General features: G+C 32.2%; 1 protein-coding gene across 1 annotated transcript; it reads left to right on the forward strand.

Annotated features, from left to right (window-relative positions):
• Window positions 1-3,848: 3,848 nt before the first annotated feature.
• On the forward strand, window positions 3,849-11,269 carry LOC120196820 (DEAD-box ATP-dependent RNA helicase 51-like). Its single transcript, XM_039198537.1, has 12 exons — window positions 3,849-4,387; window positions 4,962-5,147; window positions 6,255-6,440; window positions 8,091-8,174; window positions 8,826-8,870; window positions 9,071-9,142; window positions 9,234-9,533; window positions 9,810-9,848; window positions 9,963-10,067; window positions 10,425-10,493; window positions 10,578-10,703; window positions 10,887-11,269. Exons 1-12 carry the CDS (start codon window positions 3,935-3,937, stop codon window positions 11,067-11,069), a joined length of 1,848 nt encoding a protein of 615 aa, XP_039054468.1. The 5' UTR covers window positions 3,849-3,934; the 3' UTR covers window positions 11,070-11,269.
• Window positions 11,270-15,035: the final 3,766 nt, after the last annotated feature.

Consider the following 15,035-nt stretch of genomic DNA (forward strand, 5'->3'; position numbering starts at 1 on the left):
TCGGGTCGGGTTAAATAATTTTCACTCTCCACTCGAACTTAACCCAACCTTTCCGCCCCTATATAAATTCAATCCAACCTAGCCCGATTTTTTTTTTAAATCCAATCCTATTAAATTAGATCATAGATTAAATTACCTATCTCTGGCAACAATGGCTCATAGTGGAATGTTTCCTTGGGCAGTAACATCTCAGTAGCAAAATCAATTTTACTCACTTGGGCCTGACATACACGACCAACACATGTGTTTCTAGAGTGTCTTGTATATCAGTTATATTATACGATAACTAATTTAAAGTTGGTTTCAAAACGATTTTCAATCTAAAATATTTTTATATTTAACTTAAAAGATTATATAAATTTATAATATTTTCGGTTGTAACTGAAAAATTACATTACGGAATTTAAAGCTTATAATCGAAAATATTATGAAGTATAAAATTTTCAGTTACAACTGAAAATGTTACTATGTACAATCTAAAAAGTTACGCTCTTGATAAGAAACCAATTGTTTTGTCGTATTTTAGCTTTATATTAACAAGTTGTATTTTAGAATTTTCATTATTTATGACATGACTTTGTAAGGGTAACAATGATGAAGATACCAAAATAGGAATACAATCATAATTCAATGATTAAATATATAATTTATTATTTTTAATTAACATGTATATTTGTTTGGAACTTTAGATCATATATTCTCTTTAAGTAGGTTGATTTAAAACTCAAATTATTTTGGATTAATCGGTCAATATATCAGATATCAATGATTAATTCAAAAAAAATCATATTATTTGTTTAAGTTCTAAAATATTTAATATGGCTTGCATCTCACTTAAAAATGTTATTTAATATAAAAATATAGAAAATCTCATTTCAAGTCAGATTAAAATTGATATTGACACAAACTTTAGATTATTTAAGTATGACATAATAATTGTGAAATAATTATTCTAGGAAAATCATTGTTATCAAGGTTTCATGCAAATTACAAATGTGAATATTGTCTTGAAAGGGTGGAATGGAACATCCCATTATCATATATTTTTGGGTAAACTATAATGGAATTCATTTTTATTTGGGGTTCTTTTGAGTTTGAACACTAAATTTTGAAAAGTAACATTTCAGTTACTTACGTGATCGACTTGTTACACTTTGATCATTGAATCGTTAACTCATGTTACATTGATGATTTGTTGTGTTAACAAAAATAGTTAATATATAATTTAACCACTGAACTTTAAATAAAATATCAACTTGGCCCTGTCATCTTTCTTCACCTCATCGCGCCTTCTACATCATCAATAATCACTTCCTTCAATCATTGACGATGTCAAACCAATTCTCTCGTCATCCACTTTTTTTATAGATTGTATTAACTCGAAACCATTTGAAAATCCGTAAAAGTAAACCTAAAGTTTGTACTTCTCATTTTCCAAATCTAACTCGACAATCCAGATTAAAATCAGAGTCGACTCTAATATTTTTCTCATCAAACAAATGATGTCTCTAAGCCTCTTAACTGGGTTAGGCTAAAGCTTGCCTTATTCTTCCTCTTCTCTACTCTTTTTTTTATTTGTTTCTTTATTTTGATGTTAAATCTTTATTTGTTTGTTGAGTTTATTGAATTTGATTGTGTGCAAATTTAATTTGGTTTTTATCACCACCGTCAATTGATCAACGAACCTACAAAACTCACCCCACAATCAACATAACATCATCAGTTCCCATTCTTCTCCATTTTCAATCATCAAATCTTTCATCATATACCATTTTCTAAACCATAACCAAAAACATCCCCAAAACCATCACCAATACCTCTTCTAGAAAACCAAATAATCCTTCTTACTTGAAACTCAAACCTACCCTAAACCTAAATATAAGACAGAGAAACAAAAAAGAAAGAGAACAACTCGTTATCTTTACCTCGTTAGAGTATTAAATTTCAGAGACTTTCATCGTGAATTCGAATGGTGAGACGATGGAAGATGTCATAGAGAAAAACATAGTTTTGATGGGGTCCCATCGAACTATCAACCATAATAGATTGATCATGTTGGCTTTTGTTTTTTAGGTGGATTTTTGTAGGCTTTGACGATTCTTTATTTAGATCATAAATCGTGCATTAGAAAGAGGTTGAGAAAAGAAATATTTTGGTGTCATAAGTAGCCAAAGGAAATACTAAACGACAGTAGGTTTAATAATGTTAATGAAAAGTGACGATTAGGATTCTTGGGAGAGAATGAAACAAAGAGAAAGAAGAGAAGACAAAGAGGTTGAGAGAGTAATGAAAAAAATGGAAGAGATAGATTTTGTTGGTTCCATCATCAGTAGGAAAAGGTGGTTGAAGAAACATCGACAGTAAACAACGATAACGTTACTTTTAAACATTTAATAATCAACCTCTGTCACAACCTATCATATCAAATATAACAAATCGACAATGTAAATGCCCGAACATTACTTTTAAACATTTAATAATCAAGACATGAGAAAATCCAAACAAAAGTAACCTCTGTCACAACCTATCATATAGTTTTTATAATTATTATTTTTATCATATAAGGATTCAAATAAGTTTCATAAACGATGAGTAAGCATATTTGATCAGTTAGTCAAGCTGCTCATATTTGTTCTCTCGTATTTCCTTAAGTCACGAGTTGTAGATCCACCTAATTTAAATATTTCAAAGCTCGTTACAAGTAGTTCACAAACTTAATTAATATTCTTTTGATATATATATTTTATTTAAATTAATACTAAATGAATTCTAACTCGAATTCGAACTCAATCACCTCAAACAACTAGGTTGTATTAGTTCCCGAAAAAGATAATTATCAAGGGGAATAATCTTTTCCGAAATTGCATTTCCATGTTTGGTTCATGAAAAATATAATTACCAGATAATAACTTATTACCGATAGTAGCAATTTTTGGTTAAAATTGTGTAAATGTTATTACCTCCAAATTCCTAGGTATTACACAATGTGCAACTTTGCACAATAATACCCTCGAAATAAGGATTTTTTTTCTTCATATGGATCATTATCAATTCTATTATTCGTGTTTTACTCAAAACTATAAATATAATAATAATAATATATAAAAAGTTTGATTTAATAAAATATTAATAAATTTGAGTTAACCTTATTTTATATTTTTAATATTTAATATATTAATTATTTATAATTTTATAAGGTAAAAAGTGATATTATTGTAAAATATGTAATTATTTAAAATAATATCTAACTTTGAGTTATTAAAAAAATAGATCTTATACGTTAAAAAATAATATCTTTGACCACTCGAGACTATGATAATTATTTTTTTCATATTATATTATATTTTATTTAAGTAAATATCATACTTAAAATTTAAAAATATAAATTTGATATACTAATTATATGCTAAATGTATTTTTTTTCTCAAAAATTAGATAGTATAACAATTAAAATATTTTATAGTTTTTCATTCAAATATTTATAAGTTAATATTAAAGTTTAACTTGTTGGAAAAAACATATATCGCAAGGATAATTTGATAAAATATAAATACAAACAATCTTATATTTCTTTAATCAAATACTACAATCTTACATTTATGCTAAATAAACCAAACAATGTAATATAATATTCCTAAATAATATTGCATTTAAATAATTTTATTCACAAAGATAAACTTATGTTTCGTGAACCAAACACCCCTATTTATATGTATTTCCCAGGCCTTTTATGAAGCCCAACCTTCACTGCAGGCCGAAGGCCGAATAATACGTTACAAAAATGTCAAAATCTCTAACATCAACTCGGCCGAGTCAGTCCATCAACTTAAATAGATTAGGGTTTAAGGATATCAAGTCGCAGCAACCCCAGAAGAAGCTAAGAAGCCTAGAACTCCTAAATTTTTTGGTCAATCTTAGTCTGGGTTCATCAACAATGGCGGTGACAGAAGAGAAAACCCCCAAATCTCCCTCTCTTGAAGATAGCAAGAAGAAAATGAAGCGAAAGCGAAACCGAGTTAAGAGTTTGGAGCCCAAAAACCCTGATAACAACACGGATAGAGAAGGAGAAGGAGAAGAAGAAGCAAATGAAGAACTTGAAGAGGATGAAGTACACGCGAGAGAAGTTGAAGTTGACGCGAAAAAGAAAGAGAAGAAGAAGAGGAAGAAAAAGAAGAAGGTGAAGGGTGAAGATGATGAGAAACTATTAGGAAAGCAAACTGATGACGGAGAAGAAGAAAAGGAAACTAATGAAGAAGGAGAGAAGGAAAAGGGGAGAATACAGGATGGGGGAAGTGGGATAATGAGCATCGAGTCATTTGAGTCCGTAGGATTGTCTGAATCAACTTTTAAGGCTATCAAAGAAATGGGTTTTCAGTATATGACTCAGGTATCCTTTTTTACCCACTATTTTTCTTTTAGCTTAGTCATTTGTATCGAATTAGATTGGGTAGTTTTCTAAATGCGTTCTTCTGTAGTTGGTTTAGTTCAATTCAGAGTTCCGTCACACGTGATTGTCTAACAAGCAGAGGGATATGGTGGGGATTTTCTAGAAGGGACAATTATCTGTTATTTTGCTTTGTAGCATTTAACCATAGGCAATGACTTAAAAAAGAACAACGGATTTGTAACTAATGCTTTCCACTATGTCACTCTTGTCTCTTCATATTTTTGAACCGTGCCTCATCCAGATATGAGTCCGAAGATTTGATTAATCCCAGTACATGAAAACTCAACGTCGAACACATCCTCATATCCAAACATCACATGCAAGTCTGGATAACATAGGCCTTTTGACAATGTGTATACTAAGTTTCCCTTATATATTTTTACCCAAATGCATTTGATGGTTTTTAGGCTATGTATTAAGCTTGTTTTAGATTTATATGCTACTATATTTTCATTTGGTTATTTTATGTAAGACTTATGATCTTAAAATTTACCTGTCAAACTAAAAAACACAGATTCAAGCCAGAGCAATTCCACCACTTATGATTGGCAAAAATGTTCTTGGGGCTGCAAGGACGGGTTCTGGGAAAACCCTTGCATTCTTGGTACCTGCTGTTGAGTTGTTATATAATGTCCGATTCACTCCCCGTAATGGAACAGGTGTTATTGTTATTTGTCCCACAAGGGAGCTTGCCATTCAGGTAAAAATGTAAAATTCTTGTCGCTATCAATGTTCTTCTTTGGGTCAAAACTTATTTTCTTTTCCTGTAATTTCCACAGACTTCTCATCAGAGCAATAGTATAACCTTGCTTCACTATTATGCCGCCTACAGCTAATACTGATTGTTCTAAGTGTGGGGTTCATTTTGTCTATTAAGATATTATATTTCTGTTTGAGCTGAAAATCAGTTCTTGAAAGAAAAGAATGTAGCTAACCTATTTTTAGTAGATATGCAGTATGGTGTTCTGAATTGTAAGTTGATAAATCACTTATTAGGAAGATGCTTAGAGTGAAAAGATAATGAATTTCTAATGGCTGTTTCTTTGGTATAAATATCTATAATTTCAAATGGTATTGAATGCTCAGCTTTTCTTAGTAGCATGTACTATCTGCAACCTAATCTTATTATATGGGAATAAAATTATTTAAGAAAACTATTTTAATAGATATTGAGCATTGAGTTAATGGAATAAGTTGGTAAATCATATAGTTAGAAGGTGTACCATGGAAAAAGTATGTATTTTTTAATGGCTGGTTGAAGCAGGTGCATTGAGTTTAATTTAATTATTTGAAGTTTGATTTTTACAATAGTTTAAGTCTAGGGTTTGCGCTCTTTTTATATTATTATTAAATTTTTATGTGATTAGCATAGATTCTCAGTAACAGTTTTAGTATAACTGTTCTACAAGAGTTTTAAGTTTTAAGGGGACTGTTGGCTAGAGTTCTTATAAATACTCTACTAGTTATTAAGATTAAATTTATTATTATTATTGGAGAGTTTTAGTGCAAAAGGTTGCTGGAAAATTCCAGAACCAAGAGTTTCAATTTTCTTTGCCGTTTCAGATTTTTCTGTCCTTCACTTGTTTTTGGCATTAATTTTGTATGATCTGAATGTTCTGCTTTTCTTAATAGTATGGTACTATCTGACCCACTCTCATTATATGGGAATGGAAGAATTTGATTAAGGACTTGTTTTAGTTTCTTTTTTCTCTTTTGATGTCAGCAAAATCGATTTCTGTAAGATTTGGTCTTTGATATTTGAACTACTCCGTTCATGACTAAGCAATGGAACCTTCAAAATTTTCAGACTCATGCAGTAGCAAAGGATCTTCTCAAATACCACTCTCAAACCCTTGGATTAGTTATTGGTGGTTCAGCCAGAAGAGGAGAAGCGGAGCGGATTGTTAAGGGAGTAAATTTGTTAGTGGCTACTCCTGGTCGGCTTCTTGACCATCTTCAAAATACGAAGGGATTCATTTATAAAAATCTGAAGGTAACATGAACATTTCTGAACTTCTGTAATATATTTGTTTTTGTTTTCTGTTTTTCCTGGCTGACATTGTCATTTGTAATGTCATCTGATTAAGATTTATAATCTATTTACTTAAACTCAATTCCCTTGATTTTAATTTCTTCTTGGTTTATTAGCTTTTTGGGACTATTATTAACTAGAATGTTTGGTAATTTGCCGAAGCCACCTTTATTACTTAGAAGCATGTGGTTTCTTCCATGTATTACTTTCTTTGGAAGCAACAGAGAGGTGACATCATACTACCTTAGTTTTCAAAAGCGCGCCTAAGGAGTAGGCAAAACATAATATATTAAATTTTTAGATATTTTAAATTAAACTATTAATAATATTAACATTTATATGTTGTTCTTTTTTTAAAAATATAATATAAGACTTTCATTTACTTAAGGTTCAGATTCAAGCTCGAGTTTGAGCTTTAGTCAAGCTAAGTATGAGAACATTTCGAATTTAAGTTTTTTCGATCAAGCTTCAATTTTTCATTTCGAGTTGAGCTTGAAAATTTTAAGCTCGTGAGCTTTCAAGTCGAGTTGAGCTTCAATTTTTTATTTCGAGTTCGAGTTGAGCTTGACTGTTAAACTCGTGAGTTTTCGAGTTGACTTGAGCTCGGTTTTACACTTTTCGAGTCGAATCGAGCTCAACAATGCTCGTGTTTGACTCGGCTTGTTTACAGTCCTACGAGCCAACCAGCCCACCCCTAGCCCGAAATGCATAGAGCCCCAGCGTTAAGACTTGCAGATTGAATAATTGAATTTCCTAAAATTTCACGAGTCAAAATTCAGTTATTCACCGCCCAAATTAAGCCAAAATCCCGGAATTTCCATCTAAATTTATATAGGCAGAAGCCAGCAATTGTTGTGCACAGCAGTACCTATGATTGTTGTTCTCTTATGCATGAGGTTATATAATGTTTGTTAGTTAAATGCTACTAATTGAAGATATTGAACTGTAGGCAGTTTGCTAAGTTTATATTGTTCTGGTGTTCTAGGCATTAATATCTATTATTGATTTCTTGTTCTTCCTTTTTCAACTTTTAGATTATATGATTTCCAAGCCTTGAAATGACACATCAAGAGCTTGTCTTGGAATTGTTCAAATATGTTTTGATAAATATATATAGTAGAGGTATAGAATATGTTGCATAAAGTCACAAAATATAAAATCTAAATCTGATTTTTTTTGTCAAATTAAAGTTTGTATTCCGATCCGGATATCCGATCCGAAATTTCAGATATCCGGTTTTTCGGATTGGATACGGATCACAATTTTAGTGGCCCAAATTTTCAGATATTAAAAAATTTGGATCGGATAATATTCGATATCCAAAAATGCACACCCCTAATTCACGATGCAATTGTTGGAAGAAGAATTTTGGTAGTTATTATGATTTGGTTATAGTAGCCGGTGCTCTTTAACCTATGTTCATTTTGAATTTATTTCTGGTGAATTGTTATTTAATGCATAAACCAATATAGAAATGCATTAGCTTACAGTTACTTCATGTAGATAACTTGAAAACCCTCTACTCCCTGACAAGATTAAATCAGATTCAGACTTGTAGTTATACATCATGTAAATTAATTTTTTTTTTGGGGAGAAATTCTCCATCTGCAGTGTCTTATTATTGATGAAGCCGACAGGATATTGGAAGCGAACTTTGAGGAAGAAATGAAACAAATTATCAAGCATCTTCCTAAGGTGAATCTCTTAGCCCTTTATATTGTAGATTATAATTACATGAGGAATTTTATAACTTCGAATTATTTGAATTAAATCATCTCTATGATTTCTGAAGATGAAATGGATGGAAACCAAAATAGTGGTAGTAATAGTTTTATTCAGTGATATTGCTTTTGAATGTTAAAAAATACTTTGTGAAGTAGTACATGACTGGGGTTAAAAGCTTAGCTTTCTGAAGAACTAGGTCCAGTCGCTCAACTTTTCTTAAAAGTTATGAAGGATAACCAAATTAATTAGCTTAATGGTTGAATGGAAGGGGTTTGAACTATAGAATGTATATTGCAATTTGCAGAATAATGTGTATATCTGGGAGTAACAGACTTTGCTCTTTTGAATAATATTATTAAGCTCAGTAGCATACATATTTTTTATTGCAACTGCAACCTGTAATAAATTATTCCAAAAATGTTAGCAAGCTCGCAAACTTTGGTGCATTTATCTACAAGAAAAATGATGATAGTAGATTGTTGATTATGACATTAGACCGATATCGATGCCTCTTACTTGAATTGCAGTATTTGGTTTCTCCCTCCAGTAGAAATCAATCAGTCTTAGATTTGGCAACTCCTAAGGTGTTTAAAGCTTACTAAATTCCTCTTTGATGAGCAGGAAAACAGGCAAACAGCTTTATTTTCAGCTACCCAAACTAAGAAGGTTTGTCCTTCACTCTTGTTTTTTTACCATTTTTATCTTGTCTTGCTATTTATTGATGATCACATTTATGCTAGCTTTCTTCAGAAAGTTGTTTATCAAGCTTATATTTTCTCACGTTGAAAGTCGCAACTGTCTTCACTTTTTGGAGTGAAATTCTGGGTATTTTTGTGTGACCATCTGACGGTTCCCTGAATTTGTAGGTTGAGGACCTTGCTCGTTTGTCATTTCAGACAAGTCCTATTTATATTGATGTAGATGATGGGAGAAAGAAGGTGGGCACAGTCCAAATTTAATCTATAGATACACTCTCAAGTGTACTGGCTGCCTATCCTTTGACTTAACAAGATGCTTTCATCATTATAGGTCACCAATGAAGGTCTGCAGCAAGGCTATTGTGTTGTGCATAGTTCCAAAAGATTTATCCTTTTGTATTCATTTTTGAAGAGGAATCTGTCCAAGAAAGTGATGGTCTTTTTCTCTTCTTGCAACTCAGTCACGTTTCATGCTGAACTTCTTAGATATATTCATGTGGATTGCCTTGATATCCATGGAAAGCAGAATCAGCAAAAGCGAACCACTACCTTCTTTGACTTCTGCAAAGCAGAAAAGGGAATTTTGCTTAGCACTGATGTTGCTGCTCGTGGACTTGATATTCCTGCTGTGGTATGTTCCTAGTTTTAATTGGGTTGCCTATGGTATTTGGTATTTGTGACTTATGTTTATGTTTTCTGCTTCTTGTTGGAACATCTATACTATAATGTTAGTGTAGTTATGGTTTAAGCTTAACTGACTATCCATTAGGAATTTTCCCCCATTTTAATAAAAATTCTGTACATGGTTGTGTTACTTGTGTATAGGTCAATGTTGAGTACTTCATTCAATTTAAACTTGAGAAAAAATCATTTTGACTGAATTTTCCCTTTCTATTCTCACCTGTAGGATTGGATTCTGCAGTATGATCCTCCTGATGAACCCAAGGTGCATGCTGTATATATATATATATATATATATAATTGCTATTCATGTATTTTACTGTTTTCCCATCCATGTTGACTGTTGAGTAAACATTTGGCTTCGGAATGTTGCTTTCAGGAATATATTCATAGGGTTGGTCGAACTGCCCGTGGGGAAGGTGCAAAAGGAAATGCTCTTCTTTTCCTGATCCCCGAGGAACTGCAATTTCTTCGCTATCTCAAGGTGCATTATTTTTTCCGAATAACCAGGAAGAAAGTGGCAGCATGGAGATAAGGCTATGTTTCCCTGTCTTTTCAATTTCTTGAGGTATCCGTGTAGGATACCTGTGTCTGACCAATATCTGGACATATGAGGATATTGCTTTTCAATGACCCTCTAAATACATTTGAAAACTTCAAAAAATTTGAATATACCTTTATCCGACAATAACACAGTCCGAGTATCATAGGGTTGAGGACCTTAATATGCCTTTGCAAGAGATTGGAGTACAAATAACAAGCCTCCTAGAAATTTCTGGCTAGCAGTCAGTTGAAATGATTCTAATTTGATTCTTTCTTGTCTATATTTTTCTAATGACAGGCTGCGAAAGTCCCAGTTAAGGAATACGAATTTGATCAGAAAAAGCTGGCGAATGTGCACTCTCATCTGGTATCCTTTCTACTCTGTTCCATATAACTCGCTTGAACTAATGAAGTTTGGAGGAGCTTAGAGTGTTTGCTTGGAATGATGCAGGAGAAATTGGTGGCGAACAACTATTATCTAAACAAGTCAGCTAAAGATGCGTATCGATCTTACATTCTAGCATACAATTCACACTCGATGAAAGATATATTTAATGTGCATCGCCTTGATCTGCAGGTACAACCTTTCTTCCGTCCTACTAAAGTGGAATCTCTACTCTATTCTTTCCATGTTTCTGGAATGTGTTAGAATCTTAATAAAATTTTATCCGGAAATAGAATGTGTTAGATATGGAATTTTCTACATAACTATGTGTATTTAGCTGACCTGCAAGAAACTGGAAATCGTGTTTTCAAGCAGGCTGTTGCTGCATCCTTCTGTTTTTCATGCCCTCCGAAGGTTAATCTGAACATAGACAGCAATGCATCCAAGTTTAGAAAGAAAATGCGTAAAGTTGAAGGAGCACGGAACAATTTCAGCGAAAGCAATCCGTATGGGAGGCAGATAAGTGAAGAGGATAAACGGCATCTTGTAAGGTTTTAATGAATTGAATGCAGGGGTCTGCTACAATTTTGAATCTGTACAATTTGTTCTTGAAAGAAAATGCTAATCAGCTGAGGATTTAGATGCAAGTTTTGATGTGCTTACAATGAATGTTGAGATCCTTGGTTGGAGGCTGAATCACTGTTGTTTACTTTGAATTTAAATTTTAATTAAAGAATTAACGGAATGGTTAATAGACATGTTATTGCCTGAACTGAGTAAAGATGGGACAACATATTTTCCTAATTGTGGTTGAACCAACTTGGATTACAATTTGGCCAAATAATTTTATCTCAGCCAAGAGAAAACACTGAATCAAACAAGATAATCAGAAGAATTTCTGTGCCAAATGATTTTGATCCCCAACTATTTCTTTTACAATGGGGAAAATTTTGAAATATGCAAGTCCTTGAAAATTATCTTGGGATTTAAGTCACTTATTACGCTTGAAATTCGTCATGAGGTCAGAGAATGATGAGTTCTATAAAATATAATAAATAATTAGAATTTGTTATTCTCTTTTCCGGTTCATATGATGAGATCTATTCTTTTTAATGTATTTTACGACATTCTTTCATGACAATTTTCGTGAGTACTATAACAAATGATCTAAATCTCAAAATAATTTTTAAACACCTGTAATTTTTTTAAAAAAGTTTCGTACCTATCTTATTTTCAAATTTTATTGACACGTTATTTCTTCTTTTATATAAAATATAAATATACAAAAGATTATATGAGAGCATTCATATTGTTTCTTATATAGTAAAGCTTGGCTCTTCTTACTTTTTTATTGTCCGCAACTTTTTTGTCATTTATATTAGGGGAAACCTTTTGTTAGGATTTGTGAGTAGTTTGAATTTGATTCTTTTAAAGATTGATCAATACTTGATTCGAGTTGATTCGATTTAAGTTTAAGTTTAACTCGAAACTTTAACGAGTCAAGTCGAATAAGATTTAACTACTCGATAAGTTTGTGAGTAGGACAAATTTTTTTTGAATAATGATGTTGAAATTTTTTTCTCAAATAATGCTGCCAGACAATTATTTGCTCGAATAAGACGATCGCTACAGTGGGAGGCTAAGACACTCTGCGTCGGGCGACATTGGTGTGCCACATGAAACACTATGCGACTTTGGGGGTTTCAAATAGGGGGACACATGGCTTCTAATGCGTCTTTGAGGGGTTTTGGTGAATATCACCTGGCTTTCCATGCGTCTCCCGGCTAACATACCTGCATACCCCATGCATTCGTATCATGTAGCTGTAGCTGGCCATTGATTCCTATAACTACATCTATATTGATATTCCCCATATCATAATTCATATCATGCCAACTACAACTTGAACATAATTTTTTTCGAATTATATATATGTATAAATAAACGGGAATGATCATCACAAAACTAAAGAAAGGAGCATCAATTATAAGTAGTACAATTGATAGAGAGCAATTGCAAAGAAAATTAATAGAGAGAGCATTTCAGAAAATTCGGTACGTATTTTCTTCCATTATTCTGATTTGATTATGTATTATATGGTTGATTTGTTTAAATTCTTATTGTTTTGTCTAAATTCTTATTATTTTGTCTAAATTATTTAGTTTTTGCAAGGCAAAGATAGAAAGATTTTTTTTCTTCAAATCAAGTTGTTAAAAGAAACGATAAAGTAAGTCTAAAGAAATTTTATTTGAAGTATTTTACGATTTATTGTTATGTTAATATTATTTTTATAATATTTGTAGTTGTGTTTTACTTTTACGAATTTATTATTGTTATGTTAATATTATTTTTAATTTTTATATTGTATAATATCATTTTTTATTCTAAATACAAATTTTAAATTTGTAGAGAAAATGAGAAACAACATTTTCACGATAATCCACTATAATGGACATATTATAGAAAATGAGGTCGGAGTTATTTTCAGTCTGAAAGGCCTATAAATATGATGTTAAAAAGGGAGATTACATTTGTATAAATGAAGCAGAGGATAGAAAGAAAAATTTGAGCTGCAGTTGATAGTTTGAAGTACAGGTTTATGGTATGTCCCAATCCAGTTAGCTATGTTGCAATACCAATTGAAGATGATGATGATTTTAGAACCATGATTGGATTACACGAGTTAACAAATATTGCAGTTATTGAGTTATTTGTTGATGTGCGTAAGATATCTGATGTTCCTAGGTCATCAAGAAATGTGGTCGGAAGTGAGTTTGAGGACCCGACATACATGTCGATAAACAGTTTTGTGACGTTATTGAAATGTGGAAATGAAATTAGTGGGACATTCGCAACAGAGTATGGAGTGAGAAGCATAAATGATGCGGAATTGATTGTTGATGTTGATGCTGAAAATCAATGAGGAGAAAAACATGATGATTCCAGTGAAGATGAAGAAACCGATGAACATGTTTTGGCCGGTGATGATAATTTTTACGGTGGGGTGCACCTAACTTGGTTGTTGATGAAGTTTTGACACTGTATCAACCTACCCCTCACATGTACGAGATAGATTATGATATGATGAGGGCATTAGGATTCCCAGACATGCCACATTTACCTCCATACCACATGGTTGAATCATTCGGAAACTATGGTGAATTTTCAGTTAGGATGCAATTTAGAGGAAAAAATGAAACTATGTTGGCGAATAAAGAGTATTGCATCAAAGGCCATATTGATGTCCATGTTGCAGAGTCCAACCAGAAAACCATATATGTGAAGTGTGTTAAATATGGCCCAGAGTGCAAGTGGAAGATCAGATTGTTGAAAATTCATAGGCACGATGCTTGGGTCATCACAAGGTACAATGGTCCTCGCACATGTTTGCGAAACTCCATCAAACAAGACCACCAACTATTGAACTCTGATGTAATATGCAAATACGTGAAGGTGTTGGTTGAAAAGAATCCAAGTATCCCTTATTCAGTGTTAGCTGTGTCTATTCAAAGCAAATTTGGACACCATGTAAAATATGACAAGGTTTGGAATACGAAGATGAAGGCAATGAAGCTGACATGTAGAGATTGGGATACATCATACAATGAGCTACCATATTTGTTACAAGCAATGAAGCGGTTCATCTTGAGAACCATAGTGAAGTCTCAAACCATGCCTGCATATGACGAAGAAGGTCAATGTAATACCCCAAACATCGGGTCAGTGATGAAAATGTAATAATTTAAAATTTAGTTGTTTAAGTTGAATAAATTGAAAAGTTCAATGACTAATTTTGAAAATTATACTTAGGACTTAATTGCAAAGATGAGAGAATGGAAAGGCAAAGAGGTCTTTTACCATGATATGAATTTAAAATTCATTTTAAAAGATATTTAAGCCTATGAAGATGGGAAAAGAAGAAGTATCCGGAAAAGTTTGGCTCATTTCTCTTCTTCTTCTTTCTTTTTGTGTTGTGAACCTCCATTTCCAAGGTGAGTGATTTATAATTTGATTGTTTCTTGAATTTTGAAGTTTGTTTTTGGTCTTTGGGTGATACATAAGCTTAAGGAAAGCTTTAGGTTGATTAAAACTAAGAGATGAGTGAATTAATGATGAATTTGAAAAATGGATCTTTAATGGATTTGTTGATATGGTTTAGTATTTAGATTTCTAATGATAAATTTGACTTGTCAAGGGTCTAATTAAGGAGTTAGAAGTATTAGAAATGATTAAGATCATGTTTGAATAATTGGTGTGATCGTTAGTTCTAAGTATTCTAAGGAGAAATTTGGGTGTTATAAGAGAAATTATGGAGGTAAGTTAGCTAGGATAAGAAATAATGAGTTTGAGAGTATGAATGAGGTTTAAAGCTTGATATTTAGGTGAAGAGTGAGTAAAATTTAAATTAAAATAAGGGAAATCTAGGTAAGAGTATCGGTACGGGAAGAACAGTACCGATACTAGAAGGGTAAACTGAAGAAAAAACGTATGAATCTGATGAACAATATCAATACTGACTGAAGA

The sequence above is a fragment of the Hibiscus syriacus genome, unplaced genomic scaffold, assembly GCF_006381635.1.
Source record: "Hibiscus syriacus cultivar Baekdansim isolate YM2019G1 unplaced genomic scaffold, ASM638163v2 tig00117034_pilon, whole genome shotgun sequence".
NCBI lineage: Eukaryota > Viridiplantae > Streptophyta > Magnoliopsida > Malvales > Malvaceae > Hibiscus > Hibiscus syriacus.

What these genes read in the sequence shown, in the direction of transcription:
- LOC120196820 (XM_039198537.1), top strand. Translation starts at nt 3,935, where the DNA reads ATGGCGGTGACAGAAGAGAAAACCCCCAAATCTCCCTCTCTTGAAGAT. An exon ending in CAAGGGAGCTTGCCATTCAG is followed by an intron (nt 5,148 to 6,254) that starts GTAAAAATGTAA and finishes CAAAATTTTCAG; the next exon opens with ACTCATGCAGTAGCAAAGGA. An exon ending in TCATTTATAAAAATCTGAAG is followed by an intron (nt 6,441 to 8,090) that starts GTAACATGAACA and finishes CTCCATCTGCAG; the next exon opens with TGTCTTATTATTGATGAAGC.